General features: G+C 39.1%; 5 protein-coding genes and 1 pseudogene across 6 annotated transcripts; 3 read left to right on the top strand and 3 right to left on the bottom strand.

Annotated features, from left to right (window-relative positions):
• Nucleotides 1-584: 584 nt before the first annotated feature.
• Nucleotides 585-3,143, top strand: LOC103340600 (cation/calcium exchanger 4-like). Its single transcript, XM_008244031.2, has one exon. The coding sequence runs from the start codon at nucleotides 1,016-1,018 to the stop codon at nucleotides 2,990-2,992; it is 1,977 nt and encodes a 658-aa protein (XP_008242253.2). The 5' UTR covers nucleotides 585-1,015; the 3' UTR covers nucleotides 2,993-3,143.
• A 1,163-nt stretch (nucleotides 3,144-4,306) lies between these two features.
• On the bottom strand, nucleotides 4,307-5,344 carry LOC103340599 (protein LURP-one-related 6). Its single transcript, XM_008244030.2, has 3 exons — nucleotides 4,996-5,344; nucleotides 4,610-4,852; nucleotides 4,307-4,501 (listed from the first exon to the last, which is right to left on the bottom strand). The coding sequence occupies exons 1-3, from the start codon at nucleotides 5,230-5,232 to the stop codon at nucleotides 4,367-4,369; spliced, it is 615 nt and encodes a 204-aa protein (XP_008242252.2). The 5' UTR covers nucleotides 5,233-5,344; the 3' UTR covers nucleotides 4,307-4,366.
• Nucleotides 5,345-8,032: 2,688 nt separating this feature from the next.
• Nucleotides 8,033-11,422, top strand: AGG3 (guanine nucleotide-binding protein subunit gamma). The gene is given in 6 exon segments (XM_008244029.3): nucleotides 8,033-9,014; nucleotides 10,108-10,160; nucleotides 10,249-10,293; nucleotides 10,375-10,419; nucleotides 10,974-11,197; nucleotides 11,200-11,422. Coding segments are annotated over 6 exon segments (702 nt in total). The 5' UTR covers nucleotides 8,033-8,867; the 3' UTR covers nucleotides 11,388-11,422.
• A 447-nt stretch (nucleotides 11,423-11,869) lies between these two features.
• LOC103340597 (subtilisin-like protease SBT1.8) lies at nucleotides 11,870-14,634 on the bottom strand. Its single transcript, XM_089043589.1, has 2 exons — nucleotides 12,905-14,634; nucleotides 11,870-12,813 (listed from the first exon to the last, which is right to left on the bottom strand). Exons 1-2 carry the CDS (start codon nucleotides 13,947-13,949, stop codon nucleotides 12,143-12,145), a joined length of 1,716 nt encoding a protein of 571 aa, XP_088899715.1. The 5' UTR covers nucleotides 13,950-14,634; the 3' UTR covers nucleotides 11,870-12,142.
• On the bottom strand, nucleotides 13,982-14,634 carry LOC148914556 (subtilisin-like protease SBT1.8 pseudogene; annotated as a pseudogene).
• Nucleotides 14,635-23,151: 8,517 nt separating this feature from the next.
• LOC103340596 (trimethyltridecatetraene synthase-like) lies at nucleotides 23,152-24,933 on the top strand. 2 transcript variants are annotated; one of them, XM_089042903.1, is made up of 2 exons: nucleotides 23,152-24,008; nucleotides 24,161-24,933. In XM_089042903.1, the coding sequence occupies exons 1-2, from the start codon at nucleotides 23,726-23,728 to the stop codon at nucleotides 24,772-24,774; spliced, it is 897 nt and encodes a 298-aa protein (XP_088899029.1). In that variant the 5' UTR covers nucleotides 23,152-23,725; the 3' UTR covers nucleotides 24,775-24,933. The 2 variants fall into 2 exon arrangements, with proteins under 2 accessions (XP_088899029.1, XP_088899030.1); XM_089042904.1 differs by having other exon boundaries at nucleotides 23,153-24,008; nucleotides 24,151-24,933.
• Nucleotides 24,934-25,009: the final 76 nt, after the last annotated feature.

Raw genomic sequence — 25,009 nt, 5'->3', positions numbered from 1 at the left:
TCACATATCACACATAGAGAGCCCATACAAAGATGACCAAATTTTGGTAGCAAGCAAGCATGGGAAGTTCTCAATCAATCGGAGGGGTTATATATCACTGTTTGCCAAGCTTACCATACTCGTAGAAGGCTGAAAGGTTAAGCCTTTTTCTTTCCTATGGTCCAAAAACGATAGAATAATGGAAAGATCAAGTCTTGAGTTTAAGCAAAAGTGATGAAATGAGTGGGATGGTATGTTAGAATTTAGACGAGGCACGAGTTGTACGGAAAGGTTTCTGTAGTGGGACATTTCAATGCTAATCTTAATTTTTCATTCAAATGTTATTCATATTGTACCAATTGTAGTGATGCAAAAATTCTCACTCTTGTTTATTTATTTTCCGCTATATAATTAGTAATATATTTCCTTGAAAATTACAATTTTAGTCATGAAGGTAAGGCCAGCAAGTAGGACTATGGGCCATTTCTACCCGGCCTTTTATAAGGTGGGCTGGGTTGGCCCATTAAGAAAGCTAACTTCTGAGCCAGACCAGTAAAGTTTCCCACCAACTATTTGGATTTTGGGACCAAAAATCAGAATACAATTGTTGTTGGTACGCGCAGGTAAGACACGGCCTCTGCTCTCTCCTCCTTCCTCAATTGGCAGACCTGAGAAACTACGAAGAAGCTGCTTTTATTTGTTCTTCTTAGCACTCTTTCTGTTTCTCTCTCTACCCAGAAAGAGTGCTAAACCTCTCTCTCTCTCTCTCTACCGGAAGGTACCTTCTCCTGACATCTTCCTCAAATACCTTACATTTTGGCTGGTATAATATCAAAATATCATTGTATCTCTTACAATTCTCAACTCCCTTTCAGAATTCGATGTCTTTTTACCAATTAGGCCTTTGCTTTGGCCAAACCCATTTGAAACCCTAGACTTGTTTCCATTCCCCTACTCAGGGTTGATCGATCGTCGTCTAATCGAGTCTGAAATTCAGAAATTTAGGGTTGGATAGGTGGGGGCAGGTAGAGAAATCATGATAGAACCCAAGTGTTTTTTCGGGGCAAAAAATTCTCAATTTCGTGGGGTTTTCAATGGAATTTGTACTTTGGTTTTGTTCTTCTTATTCTACAACCAGGACAGTTTTCTCAGAAACCAGTTTCTGGGCAGTTCGCATTCTGTTCTTCCTCCTCGTTGGAGCTCCAAAGTTAATATCTTTGGTGATCAGGGCGATCGGGTTGATATTATTCGCAGGAGAATTGCCGAAGTTAATAATTCTTCGTCGAATTATAGTGTAAGTGTTAATGGGTCGGATGCCAATTTCTTATCAGCGACTCATCCCCAATTCTGTACCGGCTTGTTAAAACACGAAGGTTATCAGAGCAAATGTGAGTTCTTAATTACCCATCCGGAGTGCAGTTCCGGTGGGTATTTGAATTACATTCATTTCTTTTATTGTGACTGTGAAAAAGTTAGTATTTTGGGGTATGTAGTGTTGGCAATATGGTTGGCTGCTTTGTTCTATCTATTGGGTAACACTGCCGCAGATTACTTTTGTTGTTCTCTGGAGAAGCTTTCTAGTCTCTTGAAGCTACCAGCGACTGTGGCTGGTGTGTCTCTGCTTCCACTTGGGAATGGTGCTCCTGATGTGTTTGCCAGCATTGCTGCTTTTGTTGGGAAGGATGCAGGCGAAGTGGGCCTCAATAGTGTGTTGGGTGGAGCTGTCTTTGTTACTTGTATTGTTGTTGGGATTATATCTCTCTGTGTGGCTGATAGGGGGTTTCAGATTGATAAGAAATGCTTTATCAGAGATATATGTTTTTTCCTCTTTACTGTCATGTCACTTGCCTTCATGTTGATGGTTGGTGAGGTTACTGTTGGGGGTGCTATAGCATTTGTCTTGATTTATGTGGTTTATGCGTTTGTGGTCGCTGCAAACGAGGTTCTAAGGAAACATGTTCGGAAATTAAGGTTGGATGCTGTAACTCCATTGCTACCGGTTAGAGGAAGTATATTTTCTCAGGCAAGTGACGAGGATGAATCTTCGGTATATGCTTCACTTCTTGAATCTGAATCTGACAGTGAGGTACCCCAGCTTCAAAGTAAGTTGCCGCAGTGGATGTGGGCTTCAAATGTGGCAATTTATTCAAATCAGAATCTGAAGGCTAGTTCAGACAGCCCAAGGTCATTGTGGGGTTGGAACGATGAGGAAACAATGGAGGAACACTCTTCCTCTTTTAAATTTTTATCACTGTTGGAGATTCCATTGACGCTGCCGAGACGCTTGACAATCCCAATTGTTGAGGAGGATAGGTGGTCCAAAGGTTATGCTGTTTCCAGTGCCGTGTTAGCTCCCATTCTTCTTGTATTCTTATGGAACACCCAAGATGATGTGGGATCTCTGAGTAAAAAGATTGCGTACTTCATAGGTTTTGTCTCTAGTGGTGTCTTTGGCGTTCTTGCATATCTACACACTCGTGTTGACCAACCCCCTCGCAAATTTTTATTTCCATGGGTTTTGGGAGGATTCTTTATGAGTATTATCTGGTTCTACATTGTTGCAAATGAGCTTGTTGCTTTGCTGGTGACATTGGGTGTAATCTTTGGGATTAATCCGTCAGTCCTTGGATTGACTGTATTAGCATGGGGCAACTCCATGGGTGATTTAATGTCGAATGTAGCGCTGGCAATGAATGGTGGAGACGGTGTACAGATTGCAATGTCAGGATGTTATGCCGGGCCTATGTTTAACACACTTGCTGGCTTGGGGATCTCAATGCTGCTTGCAGCCTGGAACAAGAGACCGGAGCCGTTCATAATTCCCAAAGATAGTAGCTTGTTTTATACTATGGGATTTCTAGTATTAGGGCTTCTTTGGTCGCTTGTTGTGCTACCCAGGAATGGCATGCGCCCTAACAAGATCTTAGGTCTCGGCCTTATAGCAATTTATTTGATATTTCTCTCCCTTAGGCTAGGCACATCAATGGGAATGCTGTCACTTGTAAATGTATGAGGAATAAACTTTGGATTGGTAATAGCAAAGTTGTATCTTGTACAGAGTATCAGTTGGAATGTCAGCTATGTTAACTGATGTTGAATTATTCTCCTGAAAAATGTATTACAGATTCCATGTCAATATGAAACAGCGATTTTGTTGCCACAAATTCAATTTGGCTAACTTGTATAACCTTATCATTATTCGTGTTTTACCCCTCTATTCTGTAATAGAACATTGCTGTACTAATGCATTGTATTGTATTGGTTTGTTAAATTTAATGTCTGAAGAATGCTTGCATACTCTTTTGACATTTCTCCTACCTATCTTTAAATTCTGAAATTCCTTAGATTAGATTACCCATCTAGGTGGCTTCTAACCAGGAGTTAGTTCTTTTCATGACCAAAAGCATATGCGCTTGAAATTTTCTATACATGTTCTTCTTTTGGTCTTTTTCATGTTTGTCAGGGAAGATGCTCTGTCTTTTTTAGGTCAAACAAGGTATGCAGGGGCCAAGCTCCTTTTCCACTTTTCTTTTTTAAGATTCTTTGACTACTCAACCGATGAATTTTCTGATTAGTGGACCTGAATCTTAATTCATCATTAATCTGTGTAATATTTAGATTATAGTTGACCACCAGCTGCCAAGACATTGCAGCTGCTGTTCCATTGACTACTATGAGTTGGTTGAGGGAAGCAGGCAACTAGGCTCATGTCACATGCCGATTCTCGTGAAGATGGTAGAGACATGAAGCTGAGATGTCTGAAGAACTGTTGACAGAAATCTTAACGAGCACTTGGGTAGGATAGCAAATAGCATCAAAGTTGTTAAGTTTCTGCGTAATTATCATTCTTGTTACAAATCTGTGTGCTTATCAGTCTCTTGTAATCTTATTCAGTCAGACAGCAAGAGAACATTTAGATTTGACTGTGGCTTCCTCTGGAATGGCAAGTTAAAACAAAAACCAATCTCAAGTCTCGTTAGTTTTTCTGAAAACATGATTCATTCGTAAGTGATTCCACTGTTCCACTGTCCCTAACATATCTTGTTTGCTTTTCCTTTACATTGTGAAATTGGTTTTCATTTCCATTGCTTAACCATAAAGGTGAAATGCATCCTTGAAGAAAAAAGTAAAATGTAGTCTCATTTACACAAACTTGTATATATCACCAGTTACAAATCAAAGAGTTGCAACGATACCTCCCCAGTTAGTACAGGTTGGGAGGACACAACTAAAACACAATCCGGGAAAAATGAAAAATGAAAAATGAGAGAGAGAGAGAGAGACCAAAACAGAGCATTAGCAGTATCCAAATTGCAGAAAATTGAACTGTGGAGATGTCATGTTTTGATGCGACATCAAGGACAGCTTCTCTTGAACATCTGAATTACTAGCACCTAGTGGATTCACCATATATGTAATCAAGAATGGTAATGACCCCGATAACGAAAGCGTGATCCATGCCTGGTGTCACCACAACATGGTAGAGATCCTTGCTTGCCATCAACTCCTTCTTCACCCCTATCTATGTTGCATAGTGATCAATAAACAAATCCAAACATTCAGAATTTCAATAGAAACTCACAAACAATGAAACTTTTTATATATTCTTTCATGAATATGAGTTAATTACCTGTGCCATTGTGTTGCCTTTAGAGTCAACAATGCTACAATCTTTATCAGGAAAATACCCATTGATCTCAAAGTCCCAGTCTTTGTTTTGCCTAGCTTTGGTGGAGATTCTGATTGCATGAGTTCTTGCCAAACATGAGTTTGGCTCTTTTAAACAGAAAACCAACTGATCCTGTGATCCTTCATAGTCTAAAGTGTAGCCCTTCCATTTCCTGTAAATGCTTAGTGCCTCAACCATTGCTCCCTGGTACATTATCATAAGAATTAACAATGCATTACGGAAATTAATTAAGCAACCCCAACATCTCCCCATGAGCATATGCACAACCAAAACAGAACATTTCTTTTCTTATAGATGTATGGATGATTGAACTTGTACATATATACCTTTCGACGAATGAGAAGCAAGGCGTCTCCATCACCATCCCTCAGAATCATCTCATCTTTCGTGCCCAGAATTCCACATCCATCAACCCTGAAAGCAACCTTCTGACTACAATCTGTGACCACAAAACCACCTCCATTTATTACATGTGGCCTCCTCCTTACCGCAAGCACAGCCTGAGAAGAAGAACAATACGTCTTGCTAATGATAGGCTTAATCACACTCGGTTTTGCTGCCATCTCTTTATTTTCTACGTACCAATGGCCTAGTTCAAGTTTGAAATCATGCTATAGAGGGTCTTTTTATAAACAAAGTTAGAGATAAGAGTAAGAAAAGTAGATAAGCTTGTTGCCTAAGGATCTAGTGGTTTCTACATTCAAAGGTTTGGCAAGTTTGACTGTGTGTGTAATAATATATACAATACAATGCGTATAAGATGGAAGAATATCTGTATATACATATGCTTTGGCATAGACCAAGTTGCTTGTTGAAGAGGATGATTGTTAGCCAATGAAAGGGGGAACTTTTGGCGTGGAAGAAAATGTTATCTCCTTAGGGTACTTGGCTTTTGGTTTAATCTCTAAAGAGGTATACCAAGTTTCCTGATTTGAGTAAACCAGTGAAGAAATCCCAGAGGGGTTTTGAGAGCTTCTTTGAATTTGGCAGCTCAAAGTCTAAAAAGAGAATATTTCCAGAGTGTTTCGTTCTTTTTGAAAGAGGGAATTTGGCACCACGTTCTTAAGTTATTTCTGTTAAGCATCTTGTAGGAGTTGAATTTTACTGCGGTTCGAAAGGTTCATGGAAATGAGTCTTTGGCCTTTTGAATTGTTGGGCAAGAGATGCTTGTCACCTTTCAAAGTTGCAGTTAACCAAAGGATTCGACTCCATATGATTAACTTTATAGACTTTAGTTTCTCGCTGAAAAACGTGGTTTTGGATTGTGTGTTCTGTGGTCATTTCTGAACAAGAAGAAAAAGAAAAACACAAGGGTCGTTTTCCATCTTTCTGACTTGTGTTATTAACGGCCCATTTCTAGATTGACATGCTCAACTTCAATATCAAGGTGATGACTGAAACGTGCGACACGCGTCGAGTGTTGCAGGGGCAACTATTGCAATCAAGAAAGACACGATGATACGAATACGATTCACCACCGGCTCACGTTAGCATGATCACAGAGCGGGGGAGGGAGGAGAAAGAAGACAGTAGGGGAGGGTGGGTATCTTGGGCTTGCAGCCCAACTGGGGCCCGGCCCACTGGACACGTTATCAGCGACCGCTCTTTTGCCGTGGTACTTTGGGAAAGAGCAGGAATTCATCGCCTCCTGCATGATATGTCTCTTCACCGCGGGCCCCACAACCCCCCGCCTGGCCCCATCCATGAATCAGATCAATACACACTAGGGCCCACTTCTCCAGAAACGTGCTCACATCCCCCGATGGCGCGTCGGTTTCAAACAACTAGTTGAGGCCCCTATAACATGGTTAAGGAGAAACATTTGTGCGAAACATGGATGATATTATTTTGTTATTTCTAATCAATCGTATTATGCCACGTTTGATAACTTTTTTACATGAAAATTTGTAATTAATTAGAAATAACAAAATAATATTATTCATGTTTCACATAAATTTGTCTATTTCTGAAAAGAGCATATCTAATTATCCCTATTTATATGTTAAATTGTGAAGCATACATGAAATGATAAGAGTTGATGGGAAATTTTATTTCAATCGAGTAGTCAAGGCATATATTCATTTGAAGGCAACAAGTTTAATGTCATAATTAAATAGCCTCAAAATCATGAATGGAATCACCTACGTAGAGTAGTTGATTCGATTTCAATTCCTTAATTCTCATATCAAGTTTCCCAATTCATAACTTCCCTTGTTCATATTGTTGTAATATTTTATAATATTTGAAACAATTATTATATAGTTTCTTTTAAAGCTTTACTAATCATACGACCTTATTTACTTAGGAAGTGTTATATTATCACCTAAAATCAACAAATCCAAATATAACATTTTTCATTTAACATTAGTATTTGTGGTTTAATTAAGATGAGTGATCTTCTCAAACTCGTCATACTTTTGTTATTAGGCTGTTAAATTGGTCATGCACTCCCATTGATCCTAATTTTAAATATTTTGTAGGCTATACATACATCAACGGTCGAAATCAACTCAAGTTTCCGTGCACCTTAAAACTGCTGTATATGAAAATGTCTCTTATTAGTATTATCCTTCTCAAATTTGTGAATCTAAATTCACACTCATGTAAGAACAGTGAGTTGTGCATTTAGAACCCAGAAAGTGGAGCTTTGGATACCTATTTAAGTGAGAAAGGTATAGAAACTAAAGCTTGGGACTTTGTATTTCATGTTTAGAGCTTGAAGTTGCCATTAATGAGCCAGCTGTGTGTGAGTTGATGGACCATTTTAACTGAGAATGTAGCTGGAATGGGAAAATTCAAGCCCAAGTTCAAGCTCTGCCTGCAGGGTTTAGGTCATGTGGTTAAATTCAGCTTAAATTATCTCTGACTGCACCTGACAATGCAGAAGAAGACCATACTTTGGGGGTAGAAAATAAATTATGGGAAAGTTCTTGGTGCAAAAGAATATTTTCAATATCAAAATGTACTCTACAGTAAAAGTGGTGGGGTGAAAAAATATTACCGTTGTCATTTGTCCAAGCTACAGTAAAAGGGTGGGCCCACAATTCCAAAATTAAACAAGAACCCATTTTTACTTCATTCAGGCTTGTGCTGATTAAAGATAGAATTGTGAGTGAATGATGGCAGGAAGGAATTGTTATGGTACAAGGTTAAAGGTAAATTGACAAGAAATTTTACCCAGATGGTAGTTATTCTCAAAATCAGGGCTGATTTGTCCAAGTCTCTGTTTTGCCCAAACACACAACGACCTTTTACCCCTTTTCTCTTTCCTACGCAGCGGTCACGTGCGGTCTGAGGTACTTAGCCATCGTGCTTTTCGCTTCTTCTCTGCAAATCTGCAACACCCCATCAGAGAAATTAGAAAAAAATTGGAAAAAAAAAAACAGAGAAAGAAAGGAACTTTCACTATATAAAAACATAAAGCTTTAGTTTTTAGCAGAACAGTGCCAACAGGGCTTTCTTTACTTGTTTTTCCATAAACCAAACTCCAAAAACCTCACTCAAATCCGATCAAAATCCCTCAACTTTGCCAAATGGGTTCGTACAGACACTTGCAGTTGCAGGCTTTTTTCACAGCCGTCTTTACTATTACCATTATTAATATTATCAGAACTATTATCTCAGCTATTATTACCAACCATGCAAACACAAAGATGTGCCTCGAGAACAAGAATCATCTTTCTTTTTTAGCCCCTTAATGAAACATTCATTCATTCATCGCCTTGTGAGCTGTGAAACTTTCAATAATGACTCTCTTTTTAGCCTCATTATAGCCCCTTTTGTTGTTAATTAATTACCCTTTTAAAGTTTAAACCTTTCCCGTTAATCCCCTTTTGCAGAGCAAAAGCTCAATATCATTCAGAGCATTTATGCACTGTACAACTTCTCTTTTTATCTTTTGTGGTTCTGGGTCGTAATTATCCTTGTCAGAGACCCTAATTACTGCTTCTACCCCATACTTTTTGTATACCATTTTTTCACACCTACCATCATTTGTTTGCCGCTTCTTGTTTTTCTCTTTCACTTACCATTAAAGCTCTGCTGTGTGTGTGCTTGTGAGCTCCCATTGTAATTACTAGCTTTTGCAGTAATAGTAGCTAGCAGCATTTCTACTGTTGCTAAACTCTGAAATCTCCTCTGTCTTTTCTTTATTTGTGGGCTGAGTTCTTGTGATTCAACAACTGGGTTTTGGTTAGCAATGGCAGCTCCCTCTGGTTGTTCTGCATCAGTACCTTCACTGCCACCACCGTGCCCAAAGTCGCCTCCACAGTATCCAGATTTGTATGGGAAGCGCAGAGAAACAGCCAGGGTTCAGATGCTTGAGAGGGAGATTGGTTTTCTTGAGGTGAGTTTAAATTTTACTTGGCTTGTATAGTTGCACCCTTTTTTCTTTTTATCTTTTTTTGTAAATGCTCTAGATTTACTACTTACTGGTTAATTGATGTGAGTTCTTTGAGTTGAAATATTCAAATTTGGAATGTCATTATCATTTGGGTAAAGATGGTAATTCTAAGATTTCAAGTCTTTTCTGTCTTTTCTATGGTTTCTTGACAACTAACCAAATTTGTATTGATGTGAAAACAAGCTAAAGAAGTTCATGTCTGTATATGGGTTGTCCAGTATAGATATATAAAAAATCTTGCTTGGATTTGAAAGGGTTTCTTTTTCTGAAGCTGGAATTGGAAAGGTTAACTTTTTTATTAATTTCATTAGCTTAATTATGTGAAAAGTGAAAAGTACTTTCATTTCTGCGAACTATAACCATGACTAAGAAAATCTCCCCTAAAGCGTGTGTTCATAAAGCTGGACAATATGTTGGTTTAACACTCAGCTTAGAGTTAAAGATATAATTTTATTTTTTTAAATTATCTTGGTGGAGAGTGATCCTGATTTACTATAAACCATTTCAATCTTGTTCCTTTTTATGAATGAATTAACTGGGAAGTTCCCTCTCAATGACTTGATGGTGTCTTGCTAGGAATCTTATAGGTTGATCAAATGAATGGTACTCCTCTGTTTCCGTGGTTGGATAGTTTCAGTTAGTTTTAGATTACAGGTTTGTTTTGACTGTAGTTAACTTTGTTCAGCACCGGAAACCCCACTGTCTCACCGCAAGCCGGCATGGGGGATCAACTCAGTGAACTGTTCCTACCTGTTCTGCATAATCTTCTAATGCAGAGACCAGTTGATCAACTTGAATTAGTGATATTGAATTATTAGAATATAGGGCAGCACATTATTGTGTTCTGGTTTCATCATAGGTGGCTATTCTGTACTTCTGTCAATTTGTACACTCAAAAGCTGTTTGGCAGGTTTTCCATTGACTTCATTCGATGCCCCGTTTGTCTTTAACATGTCAAATAATGGAAACAAGAAATAGGTTAGGTAGGTATGGTCTTTGGGTAATAATTTCAATAATTTTATCCTTTTCTGTGCAGGAGGAACTTAAATCTGTTGAACGCCTTCAACCTTCTTCAAGATGCTGCAAAGAGTATGTTAGTTTTTCTATTACTTTTTGTGGTTCACAGGAGTTTAAGTATATGTGAACTGGTAATAGATTGAATATGATCATTTTACAGGGTAGCTGATTTTGTGGCTGCAAACCCAGATCCATTAATACCCACGTAAGAACAATGTCATCAAATTTTTGGTTTAGAGTGTCTTATAAGCATTATGGTCATTTGATTTTCTTTCTTTTCAAGCAGGAACCGAAAGAAACGCCGGTCATGTCGCTTCTGGAAATGGCTTTGGTACCATTTTCTTTTTCTTTTTCTTCTTCTTTTCGTAGAATTATGTTAGTTTGTGAGTTTTTCATGCTCTAATTTTGTTCTCTCCTCCTTATTGAGAAGAAGTTAAATTTATACTTGACAGATGCTGCAATAAGAAAAACAGTGGAAACATTATAGAAACATTGAAATAAGAACATTTGTTTCCTAGAAACTGTCAAATTGGTTGTGGTTACAAATCACTAGTGAATTAACTCCTGGTGGTTCGGAATCATAAGAATGCGGTGCTCTGAACATTTTTCTTTCAGTATTGGAAAGACTTCTAACATTTGAGATCTAGACTCCATCAGACCCTAACCTTCTTGTGATTGATAGAATTAACAGTGAACGGGGGACACATACATTTTGTTTTTTGTTTTGCTACTATATAAACATTAATCTACCTTCATATTCAACTAGCAGTGGTGAAAAAATTAACTTGTTCAGAAGCATGAACTCAAAAGAAATCAGGCTTTTTCTAACCAGTTAGTTATAATGCATAAACTTCTGAATATGACATAAGTATGTTTGTCTTACAGCCGAATGCCCTGTTTTAGCTGTTCATGGATTTGCTGTTGCTGCTGCAATCGGTGCTCTCTTCACCTAGAAATGCCACGCTGCTGTGACTGCGGTCAGTGTAACTGTAATCCGTGTGCCTGCTGCTGTCCGCTTCCAAAGTGGCGATGTGGCTGCTCATGTCCTGGGTCCAGCTGTCTATGTCCCTGGTCCAGCTGCTCATGTCCCAGGTCCAGCTGCTCATGTCCCGGTCCAGCTGCTGCAAAAATATTTCCTGCAGCAAAAATTGTTGCATTTTTCCGTCGTGTTCATGTCCTGATTGTTCTTGTAGCAATTGTTTCAAATGGAAATGCTCTTGTCCTAAATGTCCAAAGTTACGGCCTTGCTGCTGTTGTAGAATATCCTGTTGTTGTAACCCCTGCAGTACATGTTTGTAGTATTGATGCTTGACGTTTATGGAAGCTTTGTTCCTCAACATGGTTTTTCAATTTAATTAGTCTAAATTTTGCAGATAGTGAGGGCTCTGAAAAAAATTGTGAGCTATGAAGTAAGTTTTATAGTATTGGCCTCTGCATTGTTGGTTCCCTGTTGAATAAGTGTTCTTTTTATATGAGTAACTTTCATCTTGGGTTGGTGGTTTATCATCTGCAACCCCTTAAAGTTACAAGCTAAAGTTGACATAATATACAATGCATCACATACAATTTTCATAATATAAGATCAAAAAAATTGGTTTCAGTCAATTGGTCTTGACAAAAATATCACACAACGCATCTCGGTGACTCGAGCCATTTCTCTGATCCAGTCGAAATGGTTAAGATGGATTCATGGGAGCTTTTGTTTCCTCTTTTAGCATGATGACTGTTTTGGAGTGCTAATAACTATTTTCGAAAAAGAAAATATAAAATGGGCAATCCAATTGTAAGCAAACTCCACTATGAAATTATCATGTGGGTATGTTATAAAAAAAGGCATACCTATAAACACCGGTATGTCATTCACTCTATTACATTAGTTTTTTTCTAGCCAAACGAATTTGCAGTTGCCGTTTGAGCTGCCTTCCTCAAGGCAATGACCAAATAAACATAAACACTCCCAACTCTTGGTTAATATTCAATTTTCACCCGTGTTTCTTTCCGGCCCAACTTGCTCAAGGCCAAGCAACAGAATGCCCAAAAGAACAAAGCCATACTTAATCTATCAACTGCGTCCATGCAAAGGCGATTGGGCTCTTAACCTGGTGCTGTGGGTTTTGCCATACAATTGAACCAAATTCTGACCTTGCTGTCTTGTCTGCACCTTTATTAGCCACAAACGTGACTGTGTACTTCTGCTTCTCTCCTACATTCTTGAACACAAGCCTTGTGGGCTTCACCGCAATCCTCACCATTTGAGGTCCAGTCACAGCCACTCTGTATATGGACCCGGCAGCCCCTACATTAGTCAACTCACGGCTGTATCTCACAACCCGTTTCTTCCCGAACACGACCGAAAATGAAGGGTAGTTGAGTTGGCCAGGGTCTGAATATTTTCTAGAGCATGTAACGTTGGGCTTCTTGACAATGGCTTGCACATGTTCAAGAGTGTAGTCCAAGGAGCACAAAAACGCAACGTAGTCGTCGGTGGATATGTCGTATACTAGGCCCGGCGACAGTGCCTTCTGAGGTTCGACATGGCCGGAGCCGTGAGCCCACGGGTTCGAAAGTGAACCATCCGCGGCGTCCCGGAGAGGGGCCTTGGTGTTGTCTTGGGTATAGGCTGTGGTCATCAGTGCAGATTTGATTGCACTTGGGCTCCAATCCGGATGGGCTGCTTTGAGCAATGCTGCAAGCCCACTAATGTGTGGACATGACATTGACGTACCTACAAACAAACACACAGGTTGAGTCAACGGCCCAGTGGTCAACATCATCAAACAATTAGCATTAATCAAGGTTTACAAACTAGCCGTTACCTGACATGATGTTGAACTGGCTCTTCCGAGTGTCCTCTTCAAGCCCAGTGGGCCCGATCGACTCTGACCATCCAGCCAAGATGTTGACACCTGGACCAATCACATCCGGCTTCAAGATCTGGGGAGTCACCAGATTCGGCCCCCGTGAACTAAACGCCGCCACTACCGGAGAGGGTCGTACATTCAACACGGTCCCGCCAAAGCTAATCAGAGCCGTTGGATTCGAATCGTGCTGGGCGTATTCCCTAATTAGATCACCGACTCTCATCCCGACGGCCACAGCCGGTAACAAGTGACTGTCAGCCACCAATTCCTCACCGCTGGCGGCCGTGTTGGCGAGTATCATCCCAATCCCACCCGCGGCACGTACAACACCACCTTTCTCCACACGTGCGTTGATGCCGCGATCGCACACCACCACTTTCCCACGTACGTGCTCCGGTTGAAGCGAACCGGGCAAGCACAAGTTACTTGAGCTGTTGGACCCCTTGTTGTAAACCAACTGAACCGGTTTATTTCCCATCCCGGTCCCGCTGTACAGCGACACGCCAGTGAAACGTTTTTTGTTACCGAGCAAAGCGTAAGCCGGGAAATCCCGGTCCAAGGTCCCGGCTCCAACGGTCATGATCCACGGGGCCGTGTTGGCCAACGAGGCCTTACTCGGCCCACTGTTCCCGGCAGAACAAGAGACAAAAATGCCCCTCTCCGTAGCCGTGAACGCCCCAATCGCGATCGTATCGCGGTAGTACGGAGAGGACCCACCGCCCAAAGAAAGCGACAACACGTCGACGCCGTCCACAATGGCCCGATCCATGCCCGCCAGAATGTCCGACCCGAAACATCCGGTGCTCCAGCAGACCTTGTACGCGGCGACCCTCGCGTGAGGCGCCATCCCACGCGCCGTCCCGGTCGCGTAGCCGAGGAGGCTGGCGTTGGCCACGTGGGACCCGGCGGCGGTGCTGCTGGTGTGGGTCCCATGGCCGTCTCGATCTCGCGGCGACTCGGCCTCCTTCGATTTTCTCATGAAGCTTCCGCCGGAGGCCATGTGAAAGCCTTTTGAGAAGCACCGAGCTCCGATCAGCTTCTTGTTGCAGAGGGACGGGGCGAAATCAGAGCCTGATTCGCACTGGCCGCGCCACCGGGTAGGGATCTCGGCATTCCGGCGTCGTCGAAGCTCTTGGACTCGGGCCAGACGCCGGTGTCGAGAACTCCGACGATGACGTCATTGGAGGCCTGGTTGAGGTCCTGGGTCGAGTGACCGGCCCAGAGCCCCGATTCGATCTCGAGACCCAGAAACTCGGGGGTCCGAGTGGTGTGGAGAGTGTAGAGAGTGTCTTCGTACACCCCGAGCACCGAGTCGGATTGGCGGAGCAACTCGGCTTGTTCGGAGTCTAAGGAGGCGGCGAAGCCGTGGTAGGCGGTGGTGTAGGTGTAGAGAAGAGAATCTTCGGTGGAGGAGAGAGACTGGAGGTGGGCAGAGTACCAGTCATGGTGGGTGGCGTAGGAGGATGGCTTGGAATGGTGGTTCATCTGCACAATGTAAGTCTGCTTGGCCATGGCGGATAGACATGTCACAAGAAGAAGTAGAGCAGCAAACCAGAACCGGGCCTCGGCGGCCATGGCTGAGCTTTGGAGCTGCGTATACCCAAATGTGGAAGATGAGAGAGTGAGAGAGTGAGAGAGTACAGTCGCTCTGTAGCTGCGACTGCCAGAAAGGGGCGATAGAAGGTAGAAGAAGATAGAGACTCATGTCGGGTTTATAAGCAAGTGGAAATATCGAATGCGACATTTATTTTGCTTTAATTACCCCAATGCCACTTTCTTCTTCATCAGATCAGATGTATCTGTATTTACAATTTACTTTTTCTTTTCTTTTCTTGTAATTGTATTTAATCTTCTTAGTTTAATAATTAATTAGGATTAGTATCGTGGAAGAAAGCTGGAGACTCCATGATTATTGTTTATTAATTTTGCGTTGAAGTACAGTGTTTCCAGTTTGAAATCCATATGCAACTTCTTTATAGTATTCCATTAACAATTAGATATTTACTTGATTTACGTTGGTTTCTAATAAAAAAAAAGAAAGACGGGAAGAACATCTTGACTGATTAATTATTATATTCATCTCTATGATTTCCACTTAATTAATCTACATTATAATGAAAACACAATTATTTTTTATGCATTTGTTCGACATAATTCGACTAATATGACTTATCTTATAATCTGTCGTAAATCGAGAAAGTAATTAAATTTTTATGTATCATTTTAAAATCTATCCAAATTATTTCTTGCACGCAAAGACGTAGTTAGATTTTCTTGTACATAAGACTGGATAGATTTTATTCTCTTTATTCTTGGAGCAGTCACGGGCATATATAGTTTAACCACTTTTGGTGAATGCAACAAATTGTTTTTGTTGGAGATGGAGATGGAGATGGAGATGGAATGGGCTTGATTTGCAGGTAGTAGGGTTAATTTGTCTTCATCAAACACAGCTGGAGGCACGTCTTGAAGGGGCCAGCGCACTCGAGCACCGCCAAATTAAGTTCAATTTTAATTTGTGTCCTTCCTATCCTGAACACTTGGTGGTGTCACCTTTATCTTCTCTTCATCTTATGAATGTCGAGAAGGTGAGTAAATTAGTGTTAAAAAATGCATATAATTTTTACTAAGAAAACTTGATTTGAGAGAACTTATAATTGTATTCTCAATTACAACTATTTTATGTATCCAATGTGCAAAGGAACGTGATGCATCGGTCGCATGTTTAATTACAAAAAATATATATGTATTTAAATTCCACTTCTAAATCAACATTTCATACATAATGTTGGGTATATAGGGGTGACACACGGTGCAATTTATGAGCACATATCAAATTTTACACATAAAATTAATCAACGGTATTGCAAATATATAGATTTTTCCATATACTACAAGAATCTTAAGATTACATGGAGATCTATGCATCTTGGAGTGCAAGATAAGTTTCCACAAAATCACAAATAAAAAAAATTACATGCAAATCATATGTATAAGAAATTACTTACAAAATCCAAAACTTAAATGCAATGAAAAGTACGAGTCTTATTTACATTTTTGTATTATACATTTTTTTATATATAAGAGGGGAGGAGGAATCGAACATAGAAACTCGAGTGCATAGGTAAATGAATCTTATAATAACATGTTATTTGGATCAAAATTCCAAAACAATAAATTTCCACAAAACAAAAAAATTACAACAATCGAGTCATGATATGATATTTTTATTTAAATGATGCTGGGATTGAGCAAGATTTTTCAACGTGATCAATTTAAACAAAACAGATTTTTTATTTCTCCATAGGTTGCTTGATATGGAGTAAACCCATGGATGAGTCATCATCACTCATTTTTGTTGCGGTGGCTAATCTGTAAACAAAACACAAGACAAAGGGCATTTATTTATTAAACTTGAGATGAAGAAGAAAAAAAGGAAAAATTCTTATGGCATGCAAATTTATTTATTTTTAATTGTTTTAAATTTGTGGGTCATGCAAATTACGCGGTATGATTTTGTCTTTTTTTAAACTGGGGAATTGGATTGGTAACGTACGGTCATGTAACGGCTACTTTTTACGGTCAAGTCCAACTTTTCTGAGCTCTTCTTTTGACCGGGAAGGGAATGGCATTCCTGCCATTTCCACTTTCCAATATCCGATTGGATATTGGATTCTTTACATAACTGCAAAAAGTGGCTGGATCTCTCTTTCTTTCTTTTTTTAATTCTAAACATTTGTTTACTTCTACGACCCTCTCCCCGGGGCCCAAAAAAAAGAAAAAGAGTTTCATTAAAACACTTAAAATAGGAGTTAAAATTATAAAAAAATTCAAGTATTATTTAAACATATAAACACACCCAAAATCTATCATTACACACACTCAAAACTCATTTATAAACACACAAAAAAGTTGACTTTGGGTTGATTTTGGGTGTGTTTCTATGTTTAAATAGTCTTGGGTTTTTTTATAAATACATGTCTAAAATTGAGTTTATTTATAAATTTGTAAAAAAAAAGCCCTCTCTATCTAACACGTGGCAGGTAGCGTGCATGTACTTCATTCAAAGGGAAGCCTCCCCTTCCCTCACGCGCAAATGATGGTCAGCGGGATCACTTCTTTTTATTTTAATTTTATTTATAAGCTAATATTGAGCGAGGAGAATTTATTTATAATACAAAACCTCAAATGCAGATAATCGTTTATGTTTCTCTAAGGAAAAAGAAAAAGAAACTGAATTATGAGTAGACATATCAATTACCACATCACATTACACGATAAGAAAATACGATTTATTTAATATTAATGTAGTTTGATAATGATAGATTAAGTTGGTTTTTTCTTTTGTTAATAAGATGTAGTTTTGGCTACAAGTATGATTAACACTTGATTAAAGTTGTTCAATAAACCATTTTCTAAGTATGATTAGTGTCTCCAATAAAAGTTAGTTTTACCCAATGAGCTAATAAACTTCAATTTCTTTACAAATTCATGTATAAATATGTGAAATAGGAAAATTAAAATCCACCTGTAAATAAAGAAAAAGAAAAGGCCAAAATGCAGAGCTCAATTATTCTCTAGCACATGAGAGTGTATACACGATCTGAAATGTGGGGGCCCCACCAAAGAAAACCGCAGATGGTGGCGCTAATCGGGCCAACGCTTTCTCTCTCTCTCTCTCTCTCTCTCTCTCTGATGAAAAAGTGCACAAAATTATGCACGCTTTGCACTCTTTCTTTGCATTTCCAATTACCATATTATCCACGGGCTTTTTGCCATTCATCTCTCTCATCCTCTTTTTCTTTTCATTTTCCTCCTATCAGCTCCTTTGAGTCCAAGAAAACAACTTCAACATCACCTCTTATTTTCCTACACTATCATATGCATGTACCTAGTTTACTTACCCCACCTAATTTATGTGACCCCTTTGATAATTCTAAGGAAGGAATCCTATAATTTCATCTCTTTCAGCTATGAGTTTCGAAACTTAACTCTAAGTTAAGGAAAAACACATAAAGATGAAGACATATAGAACAAAGTATACACCCCGTTGCATGTAAGGATTGAGCTATTTTTCTAATTTGATGATAACTGTTACTTTGGGCACACAATGAGTAGTGGGCATTGCCATTATTCTTAGGTGAGGTCCATAATAATTGGGTTGACACTTATAGTTGAGCTGAATAATCAAGTACCCAGAATTTACAAAAGCATACCACCAACCACATTATCTCCTTGAAAAGCACAAGATAACCTGAAATTCATATCCATTGCAGCAAATGTTGAATGCTGCGAAAGCCAAGTAAATGGTCTAAACTGGATCAAAGTGAACAGAGTTACCGAGTTGGACAAGATAAGGTGCGTTTGGCCTCATTGCAAGAGACCAAATTGGATACTGTGCGCAAGCGGGATCTAAAGCCATCAAGCTGCATTGGGACTAGCTTGATGGTGCTTCAATAGCAATTCAAGGTGTTGAGATTTCAAAGAGACGGGCTAATGGCCCTACAAAGCTCAATACACGTGAAATTTATATTACAAAATGTCTCGGTGCTGTTAATAATGGGAATTAAGCAATTGGCAACAATTGGAAGCTGGTATAATTCTAAGGGGATGGAGCCACAAAGCCACTTTCTTTGATATATCCTTTTAATTGTCCAAATATGGGAAACAGATCATAAGAGCTTGTGATCCATGATGTGCAGCTAGCTGCCTGTGGGCCTCTCTCTACTCTCAACCTGTCTAATTCTGGTTGGTTTCTCACATCAGCATAACACAAACTTGAGCCACTAAACGGGGCAAGTCGCATGCTTGTTAGGCCAATGGAGTTTTCATTTTTCAATGGGGAGAAGTTGCCCCCACAGCTCTACAGTCACTCTGTTTTGCTCTCTAATTGCTCTGTGGCAGAGAGCAACATTGGATAACAGAGGTTCATCCCATCACACTTTTGTGTGGAGCAAGAACTTTTCCCCACTTCTTTATAGTGCTTCTTTTGGTGCCAGTACAACAATTAAAAGGTCCCCAACCCAATATGTTTTTAATTTCAAGTGGAACTTCAAATATCTAAAGTAGGGAACAAAGGCTGCCGTTATATGAATGAAAAATGCTTACATATTTCTTTTTTAAACAAGCGATCTAGCGAGAAGGGAATTAAATTTAATATTTGGAGTACATGGATAAATCTCTTATTGAGCTACTTCAAACTCCTTGCGCGAATAATTTAGATGTTACTCTCGTCTACAAGCCTGTGGAAGTTTTATTAAGTGACAAAATAGTTAAAGCACATAGCACCATGACAAAATAGTTCAACCACCTAGCTAGCACAATGAGGTCCAGTTCCACTCCCAGGAGTGTGCATGATGGAAAATTTCAAATGCGGTTCAACTTTTATAATAATTTCCAATCTCATGCTTGGATAAATTTTTTGAAGTTCCTTTGTCCTAAGTTTGGGGCAATAAATAACTGAGACTGGGTGATGAAAAAGAAAGATTCTCACTAAGAAGTTCATGGGTTCATTATCATTAAAAAAGAAGAAGAAACATAATCATATCCCTCTGTAGGTGTGCCTTCTTAAAGGGTGTGTAAACCAATGAAAAATGAGGTGTGCCTGCCTTGTATAAAAGTGTGTGTAGGAATCAGAAAGTTCCCTTCTGTTTCTTCTTGGCAGCTTGTGAGAGTTTGCACATGCAGAGATGCTCTGTTTCTTCTGCTCTTCTATCTCCAATCCATACAAGTTACTTACAACAACAACATTGGTTGTTGAAAGCTGCTGTCAAAGTATTTCAGAAATTCTGATATGCTTTTCAGCTGATCTATACAACATTTTGCTATCTGAGCTTTTAAGAAAATCCCCGTTGATATTTGTTGGGGAAGGGAACAGAGTTTTTTTCCTTTATTCTGAATAATCTAGGGACTTTAAGGTAAGAAGGTTTTTTTTTAAAAAAAAAAATTACAAGTGATGTTACTTTGTTTATATTGCCTGTTATACTTTGACCAAAGTTTTCCACATCAAAAGGGAAGACACTCGTTCATTTGAGTGACGTTTAGTTTTTGACACAACTGAGAGTTCATTGTGTTTTATTTTTTAATACAAACAATAGTTACTGCATACTACCTAGGTGAAAGGAGATTCGAACTTGAAATTACTGGTCAGCAAATCATGACCTTTTTTCACTAGGCTAGACCCCCTTGATTTGTGTTGTTAATTTAAATAAAATAGAATAGTCTGAAGCTGCTTTGCTATGGAAAAAAGGGAAAGTGGAAAGTGGGTCAGGCTAAAAGCAATGGGTTTTGGGTCCTGTCTTTTGTAGCCCATGGTAGGCTGGGTTACTCTTCAGGTTGCAAGAACACTCGAGGCCTAGTGGTATTCATATGTTATAGCCCAAATATTGTGTTATTGCAGCCCAAAACAAACTAGCTGAAAGCAATATCTTCATCTTTCTTCACTTTCATAACAAGAAAAAAAAAAAAAGGAGAGAGGAGGAGGCTTTTGTGTTACGTAGCCCATAAGTTAGAAAAATTGCACTCTTATAATTGAGAACAACTTTTTCTACCTGATATGTCTTCTAACATCATCATAAATCAATCACACAGCGCCATGTATTTGAATTTTTACATATTATAATACGTGATTGATTTAAGATACTGTCAATCTGCCATTTCAAATAGGAGGAACTTTTTCTCCATATATAAATGTTACTTTTACAAGAATTATGATGCAAATTATTTTTCATGACAGAGTCTGGGGTGGTCACCGATGGTCACATCTCACATGGCCAAAATACTGAAGTCAACCTATCATATTCATGTGCGACTTAGACCAGTTCAATTGCTTTGACTAGTGTATACAAATTTTAGATGATGCTTCCAATTCCAAGTCTCATGCCGGTCACATTCAGACTGAATTCAACTTTGTCTTTGGTGATATAACTTTTTTGCCTCACCAAAAGAAAAGTTCCTGACTTTGATCAAACATGTACAATTTTCTTTTCCTATGATCAACAAAGATCCCAAAACAGAAAGAAAGAACAAAAATACACAATATTGTATGCTAAAATTAACGAAACATTGCTATAAAAATCAATTGCATGGAGCTCCATCCACCCACTACGGCAATTGATATCGAAATCTCAGCCGTTGATAAACAAAACATTTGCTTGCTTACCAATCTCATCAAACGGCTAATAAGGTGCATATATCCTTTGCATGGAGTGTCAGCGTCGATTACTCACCTACCTCGTGATGAATTGTTACTGTTACCGATCGCCAAAAATCAGCTGCCAAACGTAAAGAAGAAACAGCAACAAGAGGACAAGAAGGAAGTGCTTAAAAAAGCCAATCATAAGACGGTAGCAGCCGTTGCCGTTGCCTCGGCGGCGGCCACCATCACCACCTTCCTTTCCCTTGTGTCTCTGTCGTTGACGTTTATGCTTCATGACTATGTCTATGCTTTTGTCCCTCGCCATTCCTTCTCCCCACCCAACCCTCAAAACTTCAAATTTTGAAAGATCTGGTAAAAAAAATATACAAAAGAGAGAGAAGGAGAGCGTTTTTGATTTTCTGAATGTTTTAGGAAAGAAGAAGGATGAGTTTAAAAGCTATGAGTTTCCATTTGTGTTGTGGTGTGGAGTTTAAAAGCTATGAGTTTATATAATTTCTTTTGGTTTCTGAGCAAAATCATAGCAGCTTCTAGGAAATTAAGAAGCGTGTGAATTCTGCCCGGCTTCGGCTAATCCAAGAATGCAAAATTGCATGGCCGAGGAGGAGAGTTTTAATATGCTTCTGTATTGGGCTTGCATGGTTGGACACTTTTGGTCTTGTGCTGTGTACATAATGGACATGGGCTTTGCTTCCAGGACGTAACTAGCGTTTCACACTAAGCTCTTCGGTCCTTGGGATACACGGGCTTTCAACAAATACCATCTTCAGACCATGTACATCCTTAAAAAATGCCAAGTTACAAGAATTCTGTAGTGAGGGCATTATATATGGCCCTTAAGCGAGACCCTATTTCTTTATTGTTGGATTAAATTAGTTAGCCGTTGGATAAAATTGATTAGAATAACATAACGGTTAAAAGATAGAACCTTACATAAGGGCCATATATAATACCCTCACTATAAAATGACTTCGCCAAGTTAACCTTTGTTTCTTTGATGTAGCACTCAATCAGCCCATTTTGTGTTTACATGAAAGCCCAATCTCTGACACATAAATTAACGAATGTCATATGAACAACAAAGACGAACGATCTTGCAAAAGACCCACTAGTGTACTAGTTTGAAGCAATTGTTCTCTCAGACAAGATCTTGAATTTGAATCTTAGCATCTGTATAATATGTGTAAATTTAGTATAAAGAATACCTTAACCTTTTTTAGGCATAAAGAGAGAAAAAAAATGATTTAGATGACATTAATCTAGCACCTATGATGTGAAAAAAGAAAAAGAAAGGTCCATTGAATGCCGAATTAGAAAAAGTAAATTTAAGTTTTAGAACATTCAAAAATTACTATATTGCCAATATTCTATATGTCTTCCATCTATTGGATGGTACACTGTCTACGTGGTGTATCTAGAACATTCAAAAATTACTCAGAAAATAGGGATTAACTTGATAGTTTCACGTGATCATTGACCAAGAGACTAAGATACTGTTGATAAGATTGACGGGATGGCCATTGACCAGTGTTAGTGCACGTTTTATATTTACCCGTAAAACGAGTAAAGCGACGTGTAGGTAGCTATTATAATACATGGTTTTCCTAATGCCACGTTGAAATGGAACATGTTAAGTGTATTATTGTTTGAAAAGATGATAAATCAATTCCCATTGAAAAAAAAATTGACTTGGATTTCCAAAGGGTTTTTCATTTTAATAACCTCCTGAAATTTTTGGGGGCAAGCAACTGAAAAAGCCCTAAGCTTAGTGCTAAACAAACACAAGATTAGTGCTAAACACATTTTTTTATCGACTAATGAGTTTTATTATTCAAATCTTGACAGACACAGAGATTTAGCTAAATTATATTAAAATGAATTTAAAAGGGTTAAGAAATATCAAAGGGTCTAAACAAAATGGGAATATTAAAATGAATTTAAATATCATTAGCATCTACATGCTTCAATTCTTCAAGTACTACATAAATACCTCCAAGCCCCATCTAAATTCCTCACCAATTTACCACAGCAACAATCCCCATAATGGAGGCTATTTCTTATGCTATTTTGACCCTGGCATTGGTATCTACTCTAGCCCTTGTCTCAAAAATTTTCTTACCCCAATCCCAGAAGCTAAAATTTCCACCAGGCCCCAAACCATGGCCTATAATTGGCAACCTCAACCTCATTGGTCCTCTGCCTCATCAATCCCTTCACAAATTGTCCCAAATTTATGGACCAATAATGCAGCTCAAGTTTGGCTCCTATCCAGTTGTGATTGCCTCATCTGCAGAAATGGCAAAATAATTTTTGAGGACACATGATCACATCTTTGCCTCTAGACCCCAAACTGCAGCTGGTAAGTACACAACTTATAACTACAGCAATCTCACTTGGGCACCTCATGCTCAAAGATACTAGAGACTGTCGAATACATTTGTGTTGAGGAAAATCGTGCCTTTCTCTCGCGGCTCTGTGCCTTGTCAGGCAAGCCAACCCTGCTCAAAGAGCATCTGTCACGCCTAACTCTTACCATTATAAGTAGAATTGTGTTGGGTAAGAAGTATTTTAGCACGTCCGAATCTGAGAGTTCGATAGTGACACTAGAAGAATTTCAAAAGATGTTAGATGAGCTGTTCTTGCTTGATGGGGTTTTGAACATAGGGGATTGGATCCCATGGGTTCAGTTTTTTGACTTGCAAGGGTTTGTAAAACGAATGAAGGCCTTAAAGAAAAAATTCGACCGGTTTCACGATCATGTGTTTGATGAACACAGGGCAAAGAAGGAAGGAGTTAAAGATTTTGTGCCAAAGGACACGGTGGACTTACTGTTGCAGCTGGCTGAAGATCCAGATATTGAAGTTAAGCTCAATTATGACAGTGTCAAGGGATTCACTCAGATATGTATGTTTTATATGTACAATCACCAAATTTATTTACCAAATTTTATTCATCACATGACGTGATGATTTTTTTTTTTAAAAAATCTTAATTTAAATTTGGTCCCACTCTAAACCTCAATGTGAACTGTTCCATTTTGTATTAGGATTTAATAGCAGGAGGAACTGATACCTCTGCAACCACTGTGGAGTGGGCAATGTCTGAGCTCATGAAACAACCACACCTCATCGAAAAGGCAACCGAAGAGCTCGACAGAGTGATCGGGAGAGGGAGATGGGTAGAAGAGAAAGACATCCCACAACTTCCTTACGTAGGTGCAATTATGAAAGAGACAATGAGGAAGCACCCAGTTGCTGTAATGCTAGCTCCACATCTAGCTCTTGAAGATTGCAATGTGGGAGGTTATGATATTTGCAAAGGAACTAGAGTGTTCATAAACACATGGAGCATGGGGAGAGATCCTTCACAATGGGATGCACCAGATGAGTTCAACCCCGATAGATTCTTAGGGAAGTCAATTGATGTGAAGGGACAAAACTTTGAGCTCCTGCCATTTGGCTCAGGAAGGAGGATGTGCCCTGGTTATAGCCTTGGACTGAAAATGATAAGGTCTAGTTTGGCTAACTTGTTACATGGATTTAATTGGAAATTACCTGGCAATATGAAACCAGAAGATTTGAGCATGGAGGAAGTTTTCGGATTGGCCACACCTCGGAAGTTCCCACTTGTTGCAGTTGTGGAGCCCCGGCTCCCTGCCCATCTTTATTAATTACATGTGAATCTGTAATGTCCTTGCAAGCTTTAGACTGTCGGCCATTAAATAATAATGCCTCAATGTAATCAATAATCCCTTACTGATTTTACACTTTGTGAATGAAACAGTATCTTCTTTTCTTCATCCAAGCCAGATTCTTAATGTCTGTTTCAAGTCTTTCATGAGTATGGTTTTGCTTATGAGTGCCATTGTTTCAGAATACAAAAAGACTAATTCTTGAGCCCAATCT

The sequence above is a fragment of the Prunus mume genome, linkage group LG8 (genome assembly GCF_029339155.1).
Source record: "Prunus mume cultivar Tortuosa linkage group LG8, ASM2933915v1, whole genome shotgun sequence".
NCBI classification, from domain to species: Eukaryota; Viridiplantae; Streptophyta; class Magnoliopsida; order Rosales; family Rosaceae; genus Prunus; species Prunus mume.
This window is presented reverse-complemented; position numbering and strand designations above follow the sequence as displayed.

Bases quoted from the DNA above. Each gene is read 5' to 3' on its own strand.
- LOC103340600 (XM_008244031.2), top strand. From the start codon at position 1,016: ATGATAGAACCCAAGTGTTTTTTCGGGGCAAAAAATTCTCAATTTCGT.
- LOC103340599 (XM_008244030.2), bottom strand. From the start codon at position 5,232: ATGGCAGCAAAACCGAGTGTGATTAAGCCTATCATTAGCAAGACGTAT. The intron at 4,853-4,995 runs GTATATATGTAC...ATAATGTACCAG, and splicing joins TGCTTCTCATTCGTCGAAAG to GGAGCAATGGTTGAGGCACT. The intron at 4,502-4,609 runs GTAATTAACTCA...TATGCAACATAG, and splicing joins AAGGCAACACAATGGCACAG to ATAGGGGTGAAGAAGGAGTT.
- LOC103340597 (XM_089043589.1), bottom strand. From the start codon at position 13,949: ATGGCCTCCGGCGGAAGCTTCATGAGAAAATCGAAGGAGGCCGAGTCG. The intron at 12,814-12,904 runs GTAACGGCTAGT...GTTTGTTTGTAG, and splicing joins CCAGTTCAACATCATGTCAG to GTACGTCAATGTCATGTCCA.
- LOC103340596 (XM_089042903.1), top strand. From the start codon at position 23,726: ATGTTAGATGAGCTGTTCTTGCTTGATGGGGTTTTGAACATAGGGGAT. The intron at 24,009-24,160 runs GTATGTTTTATA...AGGATTTAATAG, and splicing joins CAAGGGATTCACTCAGATAT to CAGGAGGAACTGATACCTCT.